This window comes from Hippoglossus hippoglossus, chromosome 4 (assembly GCF_009819705.1).
Source record: "Hippoglossus hippoglossus isolate fHipHip1 chromosome 4, fHipHip1.pri, whole genome shotgun sequence".
NCBI lineage: Eukaryota > Metazoa > Chordata > Actinopteri > Pleuronectiformes > Pleuronectidae > Hippoglossus > Hippoglossus hippoglossus.
Genome location: NC_047154.1, coordinates 1,442,462 through 1,465,381, shown reverse-complemented (window position 1 = coordinate 1,465,381; position 22,920 = coordinate 1,442,462). Strand labels below are relative to the sequence as shown.

The window sequence follows — 22,920 nt, the reverse complement described above, 5'->3', positions numbered from 1 at the left end:
TTTTTGTTTTGCTTTAATGGGAATCACAATGGAACCTATATAAACTTGTGAGTCTGTATCACTACATTAGGAGAAAGGAGAGAAAAAGAAAGTTTTTACCCTTTTTAGCCGAGCAGCCGGCAACAGACAGCAGCACAAACAGCCCAAGGAAAGACACATCCATCCTGAATACAACACACCAAGCTGACTCAACATAGTACAGCAGGACTGGACCTACGAAGACACACAGACACGCCTTACTCTACCTGCGGTCAAAGTTCACAGTCCAGAGGGAGGTTGTTGCAGAACATTGTGTGTGTGTGTGTGTGTGTGTGTGTGTGTGTGTGTGTGTGTGTGTGTGTGTGTGTGTGTGTGTGTGTGTGTTTATGTGTGTGTCTGTGTGTGTGTTATTTGTGTCTGACGTGGACTCATCAGCAGGTTTCACTGTGTTAATTCACACCACCACACAGAACTTCATTTCACTTGAAGTCTGGATAATTGTATTGCTATGAGTGTAGTAATAGGTCAAGTAGTGCATGTTATTTAAGTACAACACAAACTGCAATATTAAATTACATAACTCTAGATTTGACTTTGAGCACTAGATTCTACTTTTGGCCACTCAACCTCAACTGTCGATGTGTTTGACTGATGTCTTCGGATGTTTGGTTTGTTCTGCACCTTAATTTGTGTCTTATGTTGTATCTCTGATGAACTTGTACTTTGTTTGTGTTGCTGCCTGACTTGGCCAGGACTCTTGAAAAAGAGATTTCAACAGGACATATTCCTGATTAAATAAAGGTTAAATAAATAAAAACATTTAGGACCATCTTTTGTATATAGAGCTTGTGCTTCAGTGGTAAATAATAAATATTACACAATAATATAATCCATGATTTCGGTTTAAACCTAATTCGAAAAAAACTCTATCATTTTTCATATTGTATAAACGCTTGAAAAACGACAGACACAAGACCTCGAAGTTAAAGTTAATATTTCAAAATAAAAGCCATGAGATAGATAGACAAATACATATTAATACATAGCCACCAAAATCAATTTTCATCAGTGTGTGAATGCATGACAGTGTGTTAATGGGTTTTAAAGATACTTCTGTGCTGGTTTAAGTCTTTTTATATTAAGTCAATAAATGTGAGGCTTTTATTATGAAGGCATGTGGGCGGAACTGCAGCGTCGTGTTATCTGTGGCGGCCGGAAGTTGGTCGGTTTGGGTGTGGAGGTAAACGCACTGGTCAGTTTTTCACCGAATACGTTGTCTGCGATGTCTCGACCCAGAAGAGCGGACAAGATGGACTCTCTGGTGGGCTTCAGGAAGGACGAGCCGGAGCCCAGCGTCCCCTACGGTCTGCTGAAGGCAGCGAGGGCGAGTGGTCAGCTCAACCTGTGCGGCCGAGGGCTCACTGAAGGTACACAGACACACCTACACACCTACATACTTACTTACTTACTTACTTACTTACCTACCCTGCCACCTACCCACCTACCTCCTTACTTACTTACCTACCTACCTACCCTGCCACCTACCTCCTTACTTACTTACCTACCTACCTACCCTTCCACCTACTCACCTACCTCCTTCCTTACTTACTTACTTACTTACCTACCCTTCCACCTACTCACCTACCTCCTTACTTACTTACTTACCTACACTGCCACCTACCCACCTACCTCCTTACTTACTTACCTACCTACCTACCCTGCCACCTACCCACCTACCTCCTTACTTACTTACCTACCTACCTACCTACCCTGCCACCTACTCACCTACCTACCTACCCTGCCCCTACCCACCTACCTGCCCCTACCCACCTACCTCCTTACTTACCTACCCTGCCTACCACCCACCTACCTCCTTACTTACTTACTTACCTACCTACCTACCCTGCCCCTACCCACCTACCTCCTTACTTACCTACCCTGCCTACCACCCACCTACCTCCTTACTTACTTACTTACCTACCTACCTACCCTGCCCCTCCCAACCTACCTCCTTACTTACCTACCTACCTACCCTGCCCCTACCCACCTACCTCCTTACTTACCTACCTACCTACCCTGCCCCTACCCACCTACCTCCTTACTTACTAACCTACCTACCTACCCTGCCCCTACCCACCTACCTCCTTAGTTACTTACCTACCTACCTGTGTTATCAGCTCACACTGCTGCAGCAGCTGCCTCAGCATCTTACTGTGTGAGATGGATTCAAATGTCTAGTTTTCGCTGGGTGAAAATGTGTTAATGCTTAGAGTAAAAAACGAAGTTAACAAAATACGTTCATTCATTATTGTACACTGGTGTTAACTGTATGAGACTGTTTAAGGCATGAACTTCTGATTTTGATCATGTTTTTTTTAACCTTTGCTTCCCCTATAATATTTTAGTGCAGTGCCCATTGTAAACCTGTCTGTGTGGGATGGGTTGTTCTCTTGGTCTGTTGTAATGCTCTGGTGCTACTTTAGAATTATTCCTTGTCATTAGTGAGTCCTCCTCAAACAGTTCTGCAATACACTGCCACTTTTCATAGTGTGCTGCATATTATGTGCAGAGCTTTTTATAAACATTCTATGATGCAGAGTGAAGTTAGAAAACGTTGCGTTTACTCTACCTGGTTTATCTGCAATGAAGGTTTTATAATTAATGTTTTTCTTAAAATGAAACACAATTCGGTTTATTATTGTTCACGTGTTTGGCTTTTATGTAAGTTTGAATGATTGACTCAACTGGATATGGACTATTTCACACAATCTTCAGTCCCAAGTTCACAGCTTTTCAAAATATAAGCTCTGTAATTCAGCTCGACAAAAAACGTGTGCAGCTTTGCTCTTGAGAACAGTAAGCAGTGAGAGAAATGTTACCATAGGTGACTTAAGACCATGTGATCTGATGTATGGCTGTATGTTGACACTTTTATAAGTTTTTATAATACGTCCATAGATCTGACAGGCTTGATCCTTTTTAAGTCTAAGAATTCACTGGATGTTACCCCCCGTACATCAGGCTATGTTAGACACTATAGTAGACACATGTAGGTAGTAAATTAAATAGTTCTGAGTCTATATAATAATCTCTGTATATATGACTTCCAAAGACTGAGTTGAAAGTGCCTCTTGTGTATAGCGGATCCATTTAAGTAAGAAAGTAAAGTCTGCTGTTCTATGAGGGATAAACAATGAATTATAAGTGTAAGCCTCTGGATGTTTGATGACATTTACATCTGCTGACCACTGCTGCATGGATTTCCTCTTAACTGCATTCTGCCAAGCGTCTATCCAGAGTTGTGAATAGGGACAGTTTCATCCTGACTGACCAGTGTCAGAGTAAGTTTGCACCCATGGATCTCCTGGTCCTTTGAAAATGGCCTTGTACTCCACTTGATCACTAGATATTGATAGGTGTCAGTAGAGATTAAAATAATAAATGAAGAAAGCAATTCACTGATCCCTCAGGAATAAATACTTAAAGTGTGTGCGTGTGCATGCACTTGTCTCAGTCCCTCAGAACGTGTACCGTCTAAACATTGACACACCAGAGGAGGCGCAGCAGAACGTCGGTTTCGGAGCATCAGACCGCTGGTGGGAACAGACTGACCTCACCAAACTTCTGCTCTCATCCAATAAGCTCACACAGCTATCGGATGACATTCGACTACTACCTGGACTCACTACACTGGATGTGAGTATCATCAACTCAGTCACCTAAGAAATCAACCATTAACAAATGTGTTTTAAATCTCCTATTTTGAGATGTATTACAATTAACATTTCTTACAGTTCTTACGTGCTGCAGAAATTCTAAGTGCTGAATGTGGTTTATTTTGAAATAGTAAAGAAACCAAAGCAGCACTAAGCTTCCATCAAGACCATCAATGAAACTCTAACTCTAACTAAATTACTACTGTAATAATGTTAATCTGGGATGAAATGACCCAGAGCTCAATCTCATCATCTAACTCTTTAACCTTCTCCCACTGCAATTTAGCTACTGAAGACATTTTAACTTCAGCTGATCTTAAAACATTCATTCACTCTGGCAGCTCCATGACAACCAGCTGAGCAATTTACCGAGCGCTCTTGGAGAACTGCAGGAGCTGCAGCAGCTGAGACTCAGGTACAGACACAGACAGTGCAGACTGAGAATGATGTGATTTTTCATATAATACATTTTCTATTTTAAAACTTAATGTATTAATGATACAATGAATAAGCATTGCCCAGTGACAAGACGTCCAAGGTTGTGCTGCTGCGTCAAGGTGTTCGGATGAGCTACTGTATATATGTGTATATGGATGGGTTGACAATAAATGTAGCACTACCTTGAAAGTTGGTCAACACAAAAAAGATTTACGTGTCAAAAGAGCCTGATCATTGTAGTGTTTATATGAACGCAAATAAAATACCAAAGAAGTGGTAAAGGAAGTACTCAAACATTTCACTTAGTAAAAGTACAAATATATTGACAATAGTGTACTGAAGTATCACATTAACTTTTCTACTTGAGTAAAAGTAAGTACCACCTTCTAAACATACATAAATTATTAAAAGTAAAAGCACCCGCTTAATGTATCCTGTTCCCTAATGCAACAGTTGGCTACATCATTTTGGCTGATCCTTGGCGGTGGCTTCTTCATTTATCAATCCATTTTTGATGTTTCTGCTCTCGTTGAAGGAGGCGGGATCTAATGTTACCTGCCTGCTTGAGATTGGAACAGTGAACCAATTCCCCTGTCATTATTGATTACTTTTAAAATAGTACATGTAATGCAATGTATTAAAAATATGTAGTGGTATAAAGTAGAAAGTACAGATGTATGCCGATATATGTCGTAGAGTAAAAGTGGAAAGTATCCGAAAATACAATTACTTAAGAAAAGTAAAGATACATGAAAAATGTAGTTAAGTACAGTAACTAAGTAAATGTACTTCATTACCTCCCTCTTCTGCAATTTAACCATTTTTCTATGAAAACGAAATCTTGCAGCACCCCTGGCGTTTTGTTATGGCATCACAGGGTGCTGCAGCACCTACTTTGACGTAATTGAGATAAGTCCAGAAGTCTCTGATGGCAGAGAGGGACAAACCACAGAGAGAAACATGACGGTAAAATATATTCATAAGTTTAATATAAACTGAAAGCTCATATGTGTTTGTTTCCCTGTGTGTCCAGTCATAACCAGCTGACAGTCCTGCTGGTTGAGGTGTGTACTCTGAAGAACCTCAGTAGCCTCACATTGCAGGGGAACCTGCTGGAGAACCTTCCAGAGGAACTGGGGCAACTGGAGAACCTGACTGAGCTGGTAACTAACACAAGCTGTATGTAGGATATTACAGCAGACTCTTCTTTCCACTGTGTTGTGTGAGTGGCTGATGGGGGTGTGCTGTTTGTTGGGATTGGTTGCAGGACCTCTCCAACAACCAACTGAAGGAGCTGCCGTCCAGCCTGGGTCGTCTCACCTGCCTGCAGAAACTGAACCTGTGTAACAACAAGCTCAGCTGTCTGCCCCACAATCTGGCCAGGCTCTCAAGTAAGACCTGCAATCCTATAAAAATATAAATAATTTGTTTTGGGATTCAGACTGAAGACCTGGGCATGCTGTTTAAGGTACTGGTGAGACAGGGAAATACAACTCAGGAAGTCCAGGTGGCATAACAGATTCATGTGTTTGAAAGTTTCTTGAATGATTCTCATTGCAGTTTACAACTTTGGTATCTCATCGTGGATGGTGTAGCTGCATTTTTTTCTCTCTGATTTCCTCATTAAACCCTGTGAAAACTACAAGAAATGAATACATTAACCGTGTGTGCCTCTTGAACCATGTGCAGAATTTGGTTATTCCAGGACCGTACGCGTTCCCCCTGCATCCATGTTGGCTCTATCCAATAATGCAACGCTTACATACGTAACCTCTGACATAAGGTCATTTGACTACTTACATTACACATTACATGAACCTTATTTTAAACAGCATTACACAGGGCAGAAGCAGCAGTTGGTTTGTATCGTGCTGGAGTTTCCTGTGTCCTCCCTCCACTCTCCTGCTGACCTGCTCTCACTTTAACTAATAAACAGCAACTCTCATCACGAGTTATTAGGATCTGATCAGTACATGAAGTAACTTAGTGTTGGTTTGATTCACTCCAGAGTTTATGAGGCTCATTTAAACCTCATGAAAAATGAGTTGTCAACTTTTTGTGCAGCCAGGACTCAGTGTTAAAGTGACCGGATGATCCAGATTCATGAACCGACACCATAGATTAATAACTAAATACATGGAGACGTTCAACGTCATATCTGCTGACTGCACTCCATTTACCTTGATGTGTTTGCTGCTACATAACAAGTAGTGTGCTGAACACAGTGGAGGGTGTGGTGAAAAGCCTGCTGTCATACCCTCCTCCAGGCTGCACCTCACTGTCCCCCTGATCCCCCCCCCAATGAATTCAGTGACTTTAACATGTCGTCAAAGACTCAGCAAGAACGATGACAAAAGTGTCTGTGTAAAGAATAAATAGAGTCCACCTGCTTTCACATCATACAATTTTGGAAGGTGTGCTGAGGGAGGGGAACGAGAGAGGGCAACCTGAAGCCCAGAAACGTGTGCAATTTATGCCTTGAAAGTTTTTTTTAATCTTGTTTAAAAAAAATAATGAACCTTCACCTGCTGTCAGGAGAGTGTCTGTATAACTTAGTTCTGGCTTCATTTGACAGGTTTAAAACTGTTGGACTGCAGCAAAAACCAGCTGACCGACATCCCTGCCAGCCTATCAGAAATGCTCGCCCTGGAGCAGCTCTACCTCCGACACAACAAGCTCTGCTTCTTACCAAAGCTCCCTGCACCTGCGCTCAAGGTAACTATAGCAACATCAGAGTTTCTTCAAGAGTATAAGTCATTTGTGGTGTGAATAATGCTGATAATGGTACATTGTTGGCTATATTTACTGAGCTTTTGTGTTGTTTCGGACACACTCTGATCTTGGAGACAAGCACAGTCTGCTTACCCATGCCGTTATCCAGTCATCCAACCATGCGCCAGCGATGAAATGTATACAAAAAAAAGCAGATGCAGATCATTAGCTTCAGTTAAAGTTCACATTAAACATTGGGATAGAAACTTTGAGTGTTCAGTGACTTTGGCCGTGGGATGATGTTTGGTAAAAACATAGAAGCAAATACAATCATCACAATATACATAGGGATTAAAACCTAAAACACAAACAGACTTCTGTTCCAGTGCTTCAAAAAACAAAATGAGCACCATGTGTCACTCAGTGTTGTCTCTGTAAAGGTCCTATGATCATATTTTTTAAAGTCGGTTAATCAATACATAATAAAAATGCATTTATTATGCATAAAATCCCTCAGCAGAGCATGAAACGTGAAGACATGAGACAAACACTTCTTCTTGGAAGGTTTAGCAAAAATCATTATATGCCACCTGAAGCTTTTTCAGTTTTGCATGACTGTAACTCCACCTAAGTGTTCTGTATAATCTGGAGCCCAGTAGGCTCTAATCAGTGCTATTTAAACATCATCTGTACACATAGAAAATGTGCATGCCAACATGTTGGCTTAGGCCTACAGTTTACAGCACTGATGCTGCACATTGTCATCATTGAATAAATAATCCATAATGATGTGACCCAGATATTTTACTTAGTTCACTACTACACAAGACTTGGTCTGCCATGAAGAATGAGGGAAATTTTAGCTTCTGAACCTACTTAGTTCTAACAGTCATAACAACACTCTTTTTAGTGTTTCATTTAGAGTTAGAGTTACATTTAATGTCATGCTGAACACACTCTAAGCTGTACATCAGGTGGTAAATAAGACTATTCAGCCAGCCTTACACTCTCTTAACTTCTTAAAAAGACCATCCAGGAATTGAAGAGAATTGGTGACAATACTCCAACTTCAAATATTGGGAGACCCATTTCTCTTGCTGTGGTTACCATGATTAACTTGGTAAAACACCTTGGAGGCATCCATGAAATACAAATATTTTTGCTGGCTGCCGATGATTGAGTCAGAATCTGACATCAACAGCAGGAATCCCTTGAGCCAACCTGCCTTTTGCCAACAGTCCAGACTGTGGCTGAGGGGTAGGGTGGTCGTTCTCCAACCAGAAGGTCGGCGGTTCGATCATCAGTCTTCCTCATCTGCATGTTGAAGTGTCCTTGGGCAAGATACTGAAGTCCCCTTAATGACATGTAGTTACTACTGCTGCTGCTGGTGGTGTGATGTTGTGGGGAAATGTTTCTTGTCCCACTTTGAGCCTTAAAACCAATTAATTATGGTTTAATGTCTATCTGAGTCAATGTTCATGGCCACATTTAAACATTTTCTAAAGGATACTTCCATCAGGATAAGGCTCCTAAGTGAAAGTCATCTCAAACTGGTTTCATGAACAACATGGCAGTGAGTTCAGTGAACTTCAGTGACCTCCACAGTCACAGCAGATGTGAATCTAGTAGAATATCTTTGTGTCATTGTCATTCTCTTGATGTCCAATGTCCTGTCTGAAATGGAGGACAAGATCATTGTAGCATTTGCACCAAATGCAACGTGAAAATTTGTTTCACGTTGGGATTGAACGCACCATTAGTATGGTGTTCCTAATAAAGTGCTCAGTTAGCTGCTGTGCTATTGATTACACAGGTAAACCAATATGTGAGTGCTGAGTTTGAGGTCAACAGTCAGAGAGTCAGAAGCGAACTTTACAGTGATTCTTACAGAATTTTGTTTGTTCATTGATGCAATGTTGGAGTGAGAACATTAGAGGTAATATCTAATAAATGAAGTCACCTTTCAAATATGATTCAAATACTTTTTTCTGCTGATTTAAGAGTTAATTTTTCAATTTACTTGTGTGTGTGTAGGAGTTGTATGTTGGGAACAATCAGATCGAGCATTTGGAGACCGATCAGCTGGCCTGCCTGGCGGCCATCTCTCTTCTGGAACTCCGAGACAACAAGATCAAAACCCTCCCTGACCAGATCACCTTACTGAGCACGCTCACACGCCTTGACCTCACCAACAATGACATCATCACGTAAGTCACAGACATTGTTACCCCCTATGGCTGTTATCTGTTAAATTTAAAACTCCAATGAGAAACCAATATAACCACTAGTCTTCGCTCCATTCATACTTTGATTACTCGGACCTCAGACAGATTTGACCAGGTGAGCCACTGGCACATGTTTGTTGGTGTACACAAGATCTCCACGGTCATTTTAAGTTTTCTATTGTTATTACATGTTTGCGTGCATGCACACTGTTGCTCAATTTCCTCCTGACATGTGACAAATGTGGTTTTTTTTATCAGGTTTTAATCAAATAGAGCTTGTCCACATCAAACAGCTTGTCCACACCACATCAAAATAATGATCTTACAGGACTATAGGTAGCAGCAGCAAGCAGCCATTAGCCATGAAGCACAGTCCTCACATTATTCAAGACACCTGTGGATCAATCAAAAAGCAAACAAACAATAATACATCCTCACAGATGATGTCACCATCTTTTATTCTTCCGCTTCTATCTTTTTTATTCTTTGTTGGGGTTTTTTTCTGCACAAAAAAGAGGGGGATTGTAAGCTGGACAGAGATCAGATATTAACTCTGGAGACACATGATAATATGAGGTGTCAGTGTGATCAGGTTATCTAGATATATCTAGATCCAAGACACGTTTTAGTGCCAGGTGTGAATAGAGTCTTGTTCGTTTAAGCACTGTTGAATCCAGCCTAGACTTGACAGATTTGGTGTCTGTCTCTGTCAGTCTTCCAGCGTCACTCAGCCTACTGCCCAATCTGAAGGTGTTACTGTTGGAAGGAAACCCTCTGCGAGGAATCAGGAGAGACCTTCTCACTGTAGGTGACACACTGAGGACACTAACACTGAGCATCCACGCTCAATTGACAAATCTCAAGACAATTTACTGTGTCACAATAACATCTATGTTGAGTCATTTTATAAGACTCAATACGTTTGCCAGTAAAGACTGTGGTCTGCTATGACAGGGTCATTTCTTCATTTATTTTCTTATAAATATTGAATGTTTTACTTAAGGGCTGTGGCTCAGAATGTAGAGTGTGTCGTTCACTAACCAGAAGGTCAGTGGGTCAATCCCCTGTACCTTGGGCAAGATACTGAACCCCAAGTTGCTGTGCTTGCCTGGCTGTGCTGCAGTGTGTGATAGAAAAGCCACATCATAAAGTATGTGCATTGTACTGTAAGCACTTTGATGGAGCTTCAGGAAAGCGCCTTACAATTACAGTCCATTTACCATTTAACATAACTCTACAGTTACCATATGTCGTAGTTATTAAGTTTAGGGATACTTCTGTAAATGTCAGTGCCAATTTTCAAAGTCTTAAATCTTTTTTTTTTTTTTAGTCGAGTAAGGACAGGATGTCCCACCTTGTACAGTTAGTCAAATCATGATTTGTAAATATGGTTTAAATGTCTAAAATGTAAATAAATTTGATTTGATTGATGAGATTTTATTTGAAATCAGCTGGGAATGTTTAGTTTGGCCTCAAACCTCCATGTGAATTTTCTGACCGCTTATCATCTTCTGTTCTCACAGAAAGGAACCAATGAGCTTCTGAATTATTTAAGAGGAAGAATTAAAGGTAAAATTCCTTTTTTGTGCTGACTGGAAACAGTTTTGACCACTTAACCAACACCTGTATAATGCTGTGAGATGTGGTTTAAAATTCTAAAAAGGTAATTCTCTAACTGCATCTTAATGTGTGTCAGAGATTTAGGTTTCACTCAGTTCACTGTGGAAATTCAGCGTTAAAACTTTCTCGTGTCATTAAGACTCCATCAGCTGACCTGCTGTTACACATTTCTAAAAGACTACAAGTACATTTCAATAATATTATAACATTTCTCAGACAGGTGTGTGTGCGTGTGTGTGTTTGCAGATGAACCCGAGACACCAGATGACGGACAAACTGCTATGACGTTACCCAGCCAGGCTAGCGTCAATGTACATAACATCAAAACTCTCAAGGTATTGGTATACAGGTAAGTGATAGACATCAAGACACATTGTTTTATTTTACCTATCGTTTTATTGGATATTCATAGTCATAGTCAGACATATTGATTGTAGCTGTGAAACAACTTTCATATTTGATTTTCATATTTGATTCAGTATTTATATCAAGATTTTGCTGGTTTAAGAGACTTACTGTTGTTAGTTACTCTCTAGTTACTGTGCAGGTCAGAGAGAGTGGAGTGTAACGGTTTGTGTGTGTGTGTGTGCGCGTGTGTGTTCAGTGAGAAGCAGGCAGCTGTTATTCCAGATGAGCTGTTTGATGCTGCAGCAGAACAAGGTGTTTCCACTGTTAACTTCAGCAAGAACCAGCTGACCTCCATGCCTCCCAGGTACGTACACAAAATATACAACCACACACGTAATTGCACATGGCGACATCATCCCAGACATATGATGAAGATCAGATCAGGTAGACTATTGATTCATGTTTTGAATTTCTTTAGTTTGAGAGGGACAGGTCCAGCAACCAAGTTCTCAGCAGCCATTTCTTAGAGAGTTGAAAACTGATACGATGGCAGCCTTACATGAGAACTGTAGTTCATCTCAGGTTTGCTGTAAAATCATGTACTAATGACCCTGTGTGTGTGTGTGTGTGTGTGTGTGTGTGTGTGTGTGTGTGTGTGTGTGTGTGTGTGTGTGTGTGTGTGTGTGTGTGTGTGTGTGTGTGTGTGTGTGTCTGCGTGCGCCTGTGCATGCGTGTGTGCAGACTGGTGGAGTTCCACTCGTCACTCTCGGATATCAATCTGGGTTTCAACAGACTGACCTGCTGTCCTCCTGACATCTGCAAGTTACTGCAGCTGACACACATCGACCTCAGGTATATATATATATAGATATAAATAATTAGCAATGATTCCTAAGCTGTTGTCAAACCCTAATGACTAAGAAATTGAATTGAGACTTGATATATTACAGTTTAACCATCAACATTATTCAAAATAACTGAATATATTATATAATATGAGAAGTGGAAGTGACATGATGGTCATTAATTAATCTGCAGAGATAAAACATTTGGCTGCAAAATAAGTTGTAAATTCTATCAGTTGGTGTCATTACTTTTCTGCCACGGCATCAAAAGAAAGTTCCATTTAGGAGAATTACTGTCATCTAGCACTTTCTGCCTTCTGCCTCTGCCGATGGTGGTGTGATGAGTATTGTTGTTGACCCTGTACCTCTCAGGATAATGCTCCATGTCACAAATCAAAGGTCTCAAATTAGCTTCTTGAACAATACGGTGACTTCAGCTAACTCCTCAGTCACCAGATAAACAGCTTTGTGATGTGGTCACGCAGGAGATTGGCAGCTTGAATGTACAGCTGACAAATCTGCAGAGATGACCTGATGCCACAAATAACTGAGGCTGCTTCACAGCAAGGGAGGGACAGCTCAGTTTTAGTGTGGTGTTCCTATTAATGTACTAAGTGTGTATGATTAAATGTCTACAAGTGATGACTTAAACAGATAGAGGAAGCCAACGATTTCAGATAGTATTGCTGCAGGTACTTATAGACAGAATAGGAATAGGACTTGTATAGAATCACCAGTAAAATGCTGCACACTCCATTTATCACCTGTCTTTTTGCTTTCAGGAACAATCAGCTCAGTGATTTAGCACCTGATATGAAGAACTTAACTAAACTACGCTCCATTATCCTCAATTACAACAGGTAACTCACTGTTTCAGGACCAGTTCAACTGAAGTTCATGTAACAACACACATACACGTCAGCCCCTTCGGCTTCTTTTTATCTGAAGTGTTTGAAGAATCAAAAAGCATCATCATCTCTGACAGTTAGTTACCTTTATTTATTTATACATTTAAATTTTTGTTATATCTGTCATGCTGTTTCATCAGGCCCATGGCTGATTTGCATCTGTATTTATGTAGTTTCTCTTTGATAAAATACTGAAGGATGTTTAAGAGACACAGAATAATTCACACTGCTGCTGTATGAATAGATTTGAAGGGATGAGGAAGAGACACTGATGGAGGAAGTTGTATTCACTAAATGAAACATCCTTGCTTACTACAGCATGCGACAAGGAGACTGCAAATGCTCCTCACACAGATGAATTCAGCCACAAACACCTGTTACCTGCAGACTGCTGCCACAATAATGCATCATGTACTGCATCAAGGTGTCTAACAGTGTGACTGATAAATAATATTCTTCAAATGAAAAGAAAAACAAAACATGAGATGGTCATATAAACAAATACTCTGCTTAGAATTGGAGGGGGTACCTTAAATTCCCTGTATGAGCCAATGGTGACTTGGAATGGAACAAAAATGAAAAGAGAAATTAACATTTCTTATGTCTATAACTATAAAGCAGTAGTACATTCTGTTATACGTGTTTCTGTGAAGTACTTTGTAGTAATATTTACAGTAGAATAATGCTGTTTCCACAGCAGCCATCTTATGGTATCATCCAGTTTGTCATACTCTTTGTACTGATCACAGGTTCAAGTCCTTCCCTGAAGTCCTCTATCAGATTGCATCCTTGGAGACAGTGTTGCTTGGTAACAACCAGGTGGGTGGGGTGGACCCTAGTCGCCTGATGAAGTTGGTTAATCTGTCAACACTGGATCTGTCAAACAATGACCTGCTTAACATCCCCCCTGAACTGGGCCTCTGCTCCAGCCTCAGGTAGGAAGCACAGCTGAGCACACTGTCCTGTACCCTCTTTTAACACGTGTCTGAACGCGATCACCGCAGCACCACCAGCTGCTTTCCTCTGATTTTCAGAAGGAGGAAAATGACACTGATACTGCTCAGTATTTCTCCTGTGTTGTCCACTGGGAATCAATTAACGATAATGAGATGTAACTGATCCTAGTGTTCATTTCTCTTTGTTTCTCAAACTGCATCTTGTATATTTTCTAAAATTTCCTCTCAGAAACCCACAAAAAGTTAGAATTAAGTCTAAATGAAGGGAGACCTTGCTCAAAGATTTGTGAATTTAAGTGCGTCCCAAATGTCACATGGATGATGAGTTGTAGTTTGTGTTGTTCCTCAGGTGTCTCAGTCTGGATGGGAATCCTTTCCGCACACCCAGAGCAGCCATCTTGGCCAAAGGCACGGATGCAGTGTTGGAGTATCTCTGCAGCCGCATACCTACGTGAGCCCTGAGCTCAGACCGCTCCACCACCGACAGCAACACAGACCTGTATTGGACTTGAAGATTCTCTCCTTTGTCAATCAATTTCAATCAGTTTTGATTTTTAATTGTTTCAACCAACAATCTGATTGCTCTTTATGTAATTCAGTCCAAAAAGTAAACATGACCAAAGGCACTTCTCTAATAAAATTGTTGCTAAGAAGTGGTGTGAATTTTATAACAGTGTAGTAGCAACCGTTGATGGGCCAGTGGCAGCTCTTTAAGAGGCACAGGGCCATTCAAATAGAACAGCAGCTGTAAGCTTCAATAATGTTTTACTCAGCTAATTAACAGTCAGCTAACTGTTGCCCGGTTGCTTCAGGACGAGCTGTGGATCATATCCTTTTGTGGTGAGACATCACATCTTTACTGACAAGCGATACTGTCTTTATCTTTGATTTATCCCCATCTGTAGACAGAAACCGTATCAACTTTCTAAGAGCTCACAGCCAAACCTGCCATTCTTTGTTCCATTGTTTTAATGCCAATCACGATGTGAGCTGAGGAGATTCCAATAGAAAAGGATCTCATCCATCACAAGACAAATTCCACTCTCACCTCTTCTATAGTTTGTCTTCCATCTTTCCATCACTTGACCTAGACCAAGATGTATTACATGCTCTTTGTCTGTAAATATGTTCCTTCATATCTAAAGCTATTATAACTCTGTGACAATTACCACCCAGAAGATGAGGTCAGTTAAGAAACAAGTTGTTATACTTTTCCCTGTTTTATATTTATGCTTATACACAAACATGCCACATCCAATTCCTTTTATGTATAAGACTACTTGGCAATAAACCCTGATTCTGAAATAGTGTCAGCACCATCCTGCACAGGATAAGCAGGTGTAGTTGACAATATAGAGAAAATAGGCAAACAAGCAATGGTGACATCACTTACAGAGCTGTCAGCAATAAAAACGTTTGGTGTAAACCAAACTTTTGATTCAGCTTTTCTTCCAGCCTGAGTTGACAAAAATAAACAGACCTTACCTGTGGTGTAAGAACACAAAGGACTCACAGCAGCGAATGAAACCTGACACCTGATTTCCCAACAGCCTGTTCACATCAGACATAACTGTGGCCACTTGCATTGTTTATATTGTAATGTCACAATTTATGAATTGTGTGTTTTTATGCCTCTGTGCAGGTGACAGCCTGTGGCCAGAGTTACTATGTTTTCATGGTGTCTGTCTGTCTTTCCCTTTCCCATAAACGCAATATTTCAAGAATGCCTTGAGGGAATTTATTCAAATTTGGTACAAACGTTCACTTGGACTCAAGGATTAACTGATTCGATTTTGGTAGCCAAAGTTCAAGGTCATGATGGCTTCATAGAGTATGTTTGTTTTGCTTGAACCTGATATCTTAAGATCAGCTTGAGGGAATGTCTTCAGATTTGGTAAAAAGATTGAATTGGACTCAAAGATGAACTGATTAGATTTTGGTGCATGGCATTCAAAGACCAACATCACAGTGACCTCACCTTCATGTGAATGTGATATATCAGGACTGTAATCATTTCATTGCATTATGATTGTTATGTGGTGAAGAGGACAGTTCTGTCAGATTGATCGACCGTGCAGCTCAGTAACCAGCTCCTCCATGTGAAGGCAGGATCAGTTCTCTGCAGCCTGCTGATCACTCACTCCTACACTTGTGTTGGAGAGTGCTGGGTGGGAGGAAGTGGAAATGCTGTGAAATCTGATTACATACAGTCTGTGTGTGAAATACAGGACCTTCAGTGCACTGACTGTTTGGAACAAACTTTATTGAAACTGTCAACCAGGACAGGTGCAACCTGACAAGCTGAATATTTTTTTCAAAAGTATGAAGAGAGTCTCCAACAGATAATATGCCAGTACTTGTTATACAATCCTCAACCACAAAATATTAACCAGTTATCTAAAAAAATAATAAAAACAAATCTGGATACCAGCTTTAATCCATTACTGTGACATTGAGGAGATTAGATGAGTTCCTGGCTGTTGAAACAGATTTAGATTTTGACACTCCAGTCACTGAAGACTGATTCTCCTCATTCTTTTTACTGCAGGTATAAACTAACACAGGTACAATCCAACAAAATCAAACGACTGTTTATTGTTCAACAAAACAGCACAGACATAACAACATTAACATCTGGCCGTAACAGACAGACGGTGACAGACGGACAGCTGAAACTACCAGTAATACACTATCAGCACTCTTGAGAAGTGCAGAATCAGTTATTTTTCCCATGCCACTAAAAGTCAACACACACCCTGAAGGAACCCTAAGCAGAACCCTAATGTAATAAAAGTAAGCTGGGGTGGGGGGGGGCGGAGGGTGAGGGTGGATGCCTCTGATTGGCTGATGCAGAATGTGGACGGCTGATGATAAGTTTGAATCTAAAAGTCCTCAAAGCACCACTTGATACCAAGAAAGATCATTGTTGCAAAATGGCCAACCTCCTTACAGTATTTACAAAAATATAAAATGTAAATAAAAATACAAACTAATTCTGTTTGTAAAAGTATTCTTGTTAAGAAGGGAGGACTGAGGTGTTGAAGGTTTGCTGGAAAACTGGCTGTCTGTCCTCTCGGTGGCGTCGTCGTCCAGACAGCGTGGCCTTGGCCAAACTCTACTTATCTGTCTTCTGCTTCTTGGTTTCAACTTCGTCCTGGAAACGAAGACAAACGAGGTGAGACGTGTCATCTCAGGTAAAGAGAACACAGGTTACCACACCTTCCCCTCCCTCTTCAGAGCTGGACAACTGCCAACATGCTGGTTTGTCTGTAATGTGGGCTGTGCTATTTTAAAGTGGAGCTTGGAATTCCATCCTTACAAAAGGTAAAATATAGTTTTGACAGTTTGTTCTTTACATGTATTTGCAAATGACACAGGAACATTTAAGAAAACAATACTATAGATGATGTATGTCTTCATAAAGGGACTAGAAGGTCATCAGTCACTGTCTTTGTGTGCCATTCACTGTATTGTGCATCAACAATGAGGATTACACTGAGCTTGTACAGTAAAGCATGTTTGCATTAAGCCTGTCAGTTGCATTTATTTCTGATTAATTAACTGATTAAGATAAAAAATCATTGTCTTCTACTGTGACAGAAACAGTATAAGCTGCCAAACTGAACACCAGTGACTGCGTCAATAATTCTGAAATTTTTTCTCTATATTTTAATAAAGCATTATTTTAATTCAGAATAGTACAAATCAAAACAATACCTGTTATATATATAATATACCTATTTGTTTTAACCAACTGTTGCAGATGCACAGTTCACTGACTGAACCATGTCTGCTCTCTGCTCTCCTGCTCTGGTGGACACATATTGATTTTGATATCGAGTCTGTCTTTCAGTGAAAGCTCCAATATCCATGAGCAGTGCATTTGATCCTCTCTTCTGTGCTATCAGACTAAAAGGTGTGTTCCCATATCTCACTGTTTATACACCATGTGTATCTAGCAGACACTGAGTGGTTAAGCATGGTAGCAGAAAACAGTGTGTGTGCCTTGGACAGCCCTGCAATTATTTTTTGTTCCACTGTTGGAAGTTATGTTTTAACCTTTCATAAACTGGTTACACATAAATAATGCACAGCACTCACACTAACCCTAACCCTTTTCAGAGGAACTACTTTCTAACTAACAAAGATGCTTGTGAAATATTGTGACCTTGTGTTCTGTAGATGATGAAAAATAACAATTAGTTATTTAGGTCCAATGATGCAAAGTTGTGAGTACCTCAGTCTGCACATTATACTCCCTTCACCTCCCCTGTACTGTCACAGTGGCAACAATATGGGCACTTATTCTTCTTCATGTATGGAAACTCTTCCTCACCTCTTCATCATCATCATCATCATCCTCAGCCGCTCTCTTCCCCGTTGGTCCATCAAGGTCGTCATCTTCATCGTCCTCCTCATCACCTGAACACACAGATCATCACAGTGATTTTGGATAAACGCAGTCTTCAGTTTACTACAATGTCCTCACAGTCTGAATTTCTCACACATGTTTGTGTTGACTAATGCATTGCATGTCTCAGTTAAACTTTCAGAAAATGTATCTCCTAATCACCAGTGAGCGAATATGGGTTTAACTCCCCGTTACAGTAACAATGTTGATACCAGTATGGTCTCAAGGACATTGTGCAGTTGTACAGTCTGGCCACCAGATGGCACACTAACCCTTCTATTGACTCGATAAGGAATTCACTGAAATGAGCACACGTCCATCGCTAATCCTGCTCCATTGAATGTGCAGTTCTGTTTCAGCAGCAGTAACATAACAGTTTTTACATGTTCATGTTACCCAACACACAGTCTGAGGTGTACACTGTGGCTTTATTGTTTTTAGTTCTTATCCTGAGTCCAGTTTGGTTGTTTGAAGGGTCCTGAGAAACATTCCCCTTGAACACAGAGGACGCTTGAATCTGAATTGTTTTAATAATTAACAACAGTTGCATTAATTGGAAGTTGGTGTTAATTAGAGTTTAGGCTTTGTGAATAAACTGCTGTACTGTTGTCGGTACTGAAGCTACGGCCAATACCAACCACACTGTGCCGACAAGGTGACTGTGACACGAGCTGCTGTGGTGTCAAAGTGTTGTTTGTTTTCCTGTTGTAAATGTGCAGGTGCTTTCACAGAACGTGAAGGTGAATTTGTCACAAGGTACAAATAATCATCACAGTGAATAAGATTCTAAAACTTCATACAAATATATATTTAAGTGAATAGTGAATGTTTTTGCTCCGGAGAAAACATCCTATAATAAAGAATGCCAATCTCACAACAATAGTGTTGGTGGTTCACTGGCAGGTAACACCATCCTTTTTGTCTTTGTTCAACATGGTATGAAGACACCCACCCTCACCATCCTCGTCGTCCTCCTCTTCTCCTACGTCGTCCTCCACCTCATTCTCCTGCTCGCCGTTCTCCTCGTCCTGACAGGGGGAGACAGAGTTATATTTGTCACCAGCACAGAGACATGGATCATTCGTGTTCTGCAAGCAGAGAAGCGCTGTCTTACAGCTTTGCCGTTGGCAGCAGCATCCTCTCCGTTCTCTGCCTCTTCGGTCTTCTTCTTCTCCTTCAGCTCCTGAGAGCAAACGTATTCTTAGACACACACATGTCACACACTTTTATGAATGGGGCGTTGAGTTGATACAAATAAAAGGAAAACATGAAATGACCTGGTGACCAAATCTGACAATGTGTGACATTCTTAATGTTTTCAGATCAACTTGACTGAGTGTTGGGTCGACATTCAGCTTCTGGCATCAAATTCTATGTCTACATGTTTCTGTGATTTTTTTCTAACATTGCATTGTAGTAGTGCATCTATTTCTGTCTCAGACTCTGTCTCTGTGGTCAAACTATGACTGCACTAGTTTCGTCCTCTGTGTAGAACAGGAAACACTTCATAAAGTACTCAACCTAAAACCCATACAATATATGGCAAATATATTATTTTGATTGCTTTTTTAAATGGTCGTTTAATGTGGATGATTAATCAGTTAATAATTAATAAGTGTCACGTTTGTACAGCATTTGAAAAAGTGTGCTGTAAAACACCAAATAAACCGAATGAAAGACATATCAATAAAGGCAATAATTTATAACCCTCAATATCCACCAAAGAAAGAGTTGGTTTGTTTAGATACTCCAGGCTCTCTGATTGGTACCAGACAAGCCTGCGTCCTGCAGAAAAGGAGGGAAACTCTCCGAAGTGTTTTACAGCCTCAACCCTCCTCACCATCATGGAGCTGGGCTGCCACCATAGGCTGCCAGTTGCCTTTGGCGGTCAGGTGGTAGGGTGAAGCTCAGCCCTCCTATTGGTGAATTCTTCCCAAGTCCCTCCCACCTCTTACTGGCTCCCTGAAACCCGACACTGTCTGTCACTGCTGCCATGTAGTCAGAGCGGAGCCTGGCAGAGAAACCACAGGCTCACCAGTGCAAGGACTACAACTCCCAGCAGCCCCGAGGCTGATTATTCTCTTGTCTGTTAATCAGATCAGCTGCCAAAGCAAATACATGTTTTTCTTCTGGAGAGCTTCCTTAAACAACTGCAGTAGATCAGTCACCTGCAAAACACTTTACTTAGCATACACTCTGCTACACATTAGTATTATAACATTATACTACTATATTCATATAGTAGTATAGTACATTTGCACCCAGGGCATGTTTACTACTCTCTCTGGTGTCTTCTGACTGAATAATGTAGAGCAGCATAACTTCCTCCTTCGTCTTCATGCTGAGGAATCCACACATCATCATCAGACCTGTCCACACACGCCTGCCTCCACTTGTTAGACTAACAACAGGCCTCAGTCACTCTAACTTTATTTAACTGTGCCTGTGTGGCTATCACAATGCTGAGCATCTGTCTGTCTGCCTGTCTGTCTGTAGTGGAGAGACAGACAGGGTGACAGTGGGGCAGGAGGAGTCACTCAGTGCCTAGATGAGTGATGTGACTCATGTGGCCTTCACAGTCACTGTACACCTGGGAGATGCTGGACTCTCTGCACCACCACCACTGTCACAAGTAAGAAGAATCTGTCCAGTGCACTTCCACTGACTTTTAGAGTGAACAGAAATGAAGCTGTTCAGAGGGCAAGTGGTGGACAAACACATTACTGAACACTGGTGTTGCTTTCTCTTTCTGTCTGTCTGTCTGTCTGTCTGTCTGTCTGTCTGCCTGCCTGCCTGCCTGCCTGCCTGTCTGCCTGCCTGCCTGCCTGCCTGCCTGTCTGCCTGTCTGCCTCTCTGTTTACCTGTCTGTCTGCCTGTCTATCTATCTGTTTGCCTGCATTTCTGTCTATAAGTCTTCCTGTCTGTCTGTCTGCCTTCCTGTCTGTCTGTCTGCCTGTCTATCTATATATCTGTTTGCCTGCCTGTCTGTCTATAAGTCTTTCTGCCTGACTGTCTCTCTGCCTGTCTGTCTGCCTGTCTGTCTGTCTGTTTCCATCCCTCCGCTCTTCTTGCAGATCAGTCCGTTTCCGTCGCGCCCCCCTGCGGCTACGCGCGCAGTTCAGTGAGACGCGCACGACCCTGCCCCTCCTCGCGCACCAGCTGCTTGAAGTATTGGGAGCGGAGCGCGCGCTGTGTGCCGCGCACACACACACATGAAACAGTAACTTCGTCACTTTGTTGTGGACCCGCTGCTCCGGTTTGAATCACGGACTGTCTGTAAAGGACACGGAACTGCGTGAAGCAACAGGACCCGCGCTCACCGTGACCGACAGGTAGAGTTGAGGAAATCTTACAGAGAGCCCCGCGATGAAGAAGAGAGCTCCGTGATGAAGATGAGCGACCCTGGGCTCTGTTGATACACACGATGCCTCCGCAATGACAACTAAACACACACACACACACACACACACACACATGTATTGGCGTGCGCGCTCACGGCGGAGAACCGGGGCTCAGTCGGGAGGAGCTCGAGATGAATAAACTCAGATTATTGTTCAGTCACGTCACCGATTAGTTACAACCTGGCGGACTAATCTGGATACTGTACTTATTAAGTAGGTGTGAGTCAGAACCTGCGTCGTCTCACTACGCGGCTCTGTGCGAACAAAATAACTCCGTACAATGTGAATCCATTTGTTGTGTGCACGAATTCGTGGGACACAAAAGCCATTCTGAAAAATCCGCGCTCCCCCTCTGTACGGAGCCGATGTGTGAACAGGGGGACAGCGGCGCTTCGAACGGGACCGTCGCTTTTTCGGTCTTCTTTTAATGAGCCGACAGTTTGCATCCAAACACCGAGTGGGCGGGAGCGGAGTTAAATAATCAAAGTCCATTAAATGGCTGCATTCATTCAGACCGCTTCTCGGGGCTTGGAGGTAACCTCACTTGGTGAGATTTGACTTCGTTCATTCATTGTACAACCTCCCGCGGAGTGTGCTCGGTGTAGTTAGTGAAATGACAGATGCTGAAATGTGTCGGGAGGCTTCGGCTGCAGCCTCACTGCTCCTCATCCACTCTCACAGCTGCTTCACCTACACACGTCTCCCCGCAAACACACTTTCATGTCCAATTCACACCGTTTGTCCGCTTCTCACATGCTGCGAAATCAACCGCGACTCTTCCGTTAGCTCGACACGGCGCGGCTTGAAATAGATCAATTACCAGCACAGTTATTAATGGATGCAGAGTTGGCAGAAAAAAAGCATTGTGTCCTTATCTTCATCTCTTGTCCTTACCTTGACGCTCACTTCCACGCTGGTTTCTACTTTACTGTCCGCCATGTTACTGGTGTGAGAAGAGCTGGATATCCAGTCAAAATATTGCAAAATGTAAAAATCAAATTTAAAAAAAGAACAGACGTAGAGTCCTTAAACCTGTGAGGGTGGAAAATAAAAGACGTCGTCCTGCCAGCGGCGGGTCCACCAGTCAGAGCTGCTGCCTTTATAGACAAGTGGGAGGCGATAGGTGTCTGGGCCTACACGCTGATTGGTCCATTAGCTTTGAAAATATTCAGCCTGCAAGGGAAACAATAGACGTCTCTCTCTCTCTCTCTCTCTCTCTCGCTCTCTCTCTCTCTCTCTCGCTCTCTCTCTCTCTCTCTCTCTCTCTCTCTCTCTCTCCCCCCCCCCCCCCCCCCCCCCTCTGTGTGTGTGTCTGGTCTAGGTATTACCAATGCAGTGAGGACCTAAATCTGATTTCACAG

General features: G+C 41.8%; 2 protein-coding genes across 5 annotated transcripts; one reads left to right on the top strand and one right to left on the bottom strand.

Moving 5' to 3' along the window:
- Positions 1 to 1,138: 1,138 nt before the first annotated feature.
- lrrc40 (leucine rich repeat containing 40) lies at positions 1,139 to 14,994 on the top strand. Its single transcript, XM_034583340.1, has 15 exons — positions 1,139 to 1,406; positions 3,494 to 3,675; positions 4,037 to 4,110; positions 5,167 to 5,296; positions 5,401 to 5,524; positions 6,709 to 6,848; positions 8,880 to 9,052; positions 9,784 to 9,874; positions 10,594 to 10,639; positions 10,937 to 11,039; positions 11,295 to 11,402; positions 11,780 to 11,890; positions 12,666 to 12,743; positions 13,541 to 13,726; positions 14,097 to 14,994. Exons 1-15 carry the CDS (start codon positions 1,154 to 1,156, stop codon positions 14,200 to 14,202), a joined length of 1,905 nt encoding a protein of 634 aa, XP_034439231.1. The 5' UTR covers positions 1,139 to 1,153; the 3' UTR covers positions 14,203 to 14,994.
- A 997-nt stretch (positions 14,995 to 15,991) lies between these two features.
- ptmaa (prothymosin alpha a) lies at positions 15,992 to 22,653 on the bottom strand. Of its 4 annotated transcripts, none has more exons than XM_034583339.1 (5): positions 22,454 to 22,653; positions 19,273 to 19,341; positions 19,117 to 19,186; positions 18,084 to 18,169; positions 15,992 to 16,901 (listed from the first exon to the last, which is right to left on the bottom strand). In XM_034583339.1, the coding sequence occupies exons 1-5, from the start codon at positions 22,496 to 22,498 to the stop codon at positions 16,863 to 16,865; spliced, it is 309 nt and encodes a 102-aa protein (XP_034439230.1). In that variant the 5' UTR covers positions 22,499 to 22,653; the 3' UTR covers positions 15,992 to 16,862. The 4 variants fall into 4 exon arrangements, with proteins under 4 accessions (XP_034439230.1, XP_034439227.1, XP_034439229.1 ...); XM_034583336.1 differs by having other exon boundaries at positions 18,073 to 18,169; positions 19,111 to 19,186; positions 22,454 to 22,652; XM_034583338.1 differs by having other exon boundaries at positions 19,111 to 19,186; positions 22,454 to 22,652.
- Positions 22,654 to 22,920: the final 267 nt, after the last annotated feature.

Coding starts and splice junctions, on each gene's coding strand:
- lrrc40 (XM_034583340.1), top strand. CDS start 1,154: ATGTGGGCGGAACTGCAGCGTCGTGTTATCTGTGGCGGCCGGAAGTTG. Junction 4,111..5,166: donor CTGCAGCAGCTGAGACTCAG/GTACAGACACAG, acceptor CTGTGTGTCCAG/TCATAACCAGCTGACAGTCC. Junction 13,727..14,096: donor GGCCTCTGCTCCAGCCTCAG/GTAGGAAGCACA, acceptor GTTGTTCCTCAG/GTGTCTCAGTCTGGATGGGA.
- ptmaa (XM_034583336.1), bottom strand. CDS start 22,498: ATGGCGGACAGTAAAGTAGAAACCAGCGTGGAAGTGAGCGTCAAG. Junction 19,342..22,453: donor GCGTGGAAGTGAGCGTCAAG/GTAAGGACAAGA, acceptor GTTTGCTCTCAG/GAGCTGAAGGAGAAGAAGAA. Junction 16,902..18,072: donor GATGAAGAGGTGAGGAAGAG/TTTCCATACATG, acceptor CTTCGTTTCCAG/GACGAAGTTGAAACCAAGAA.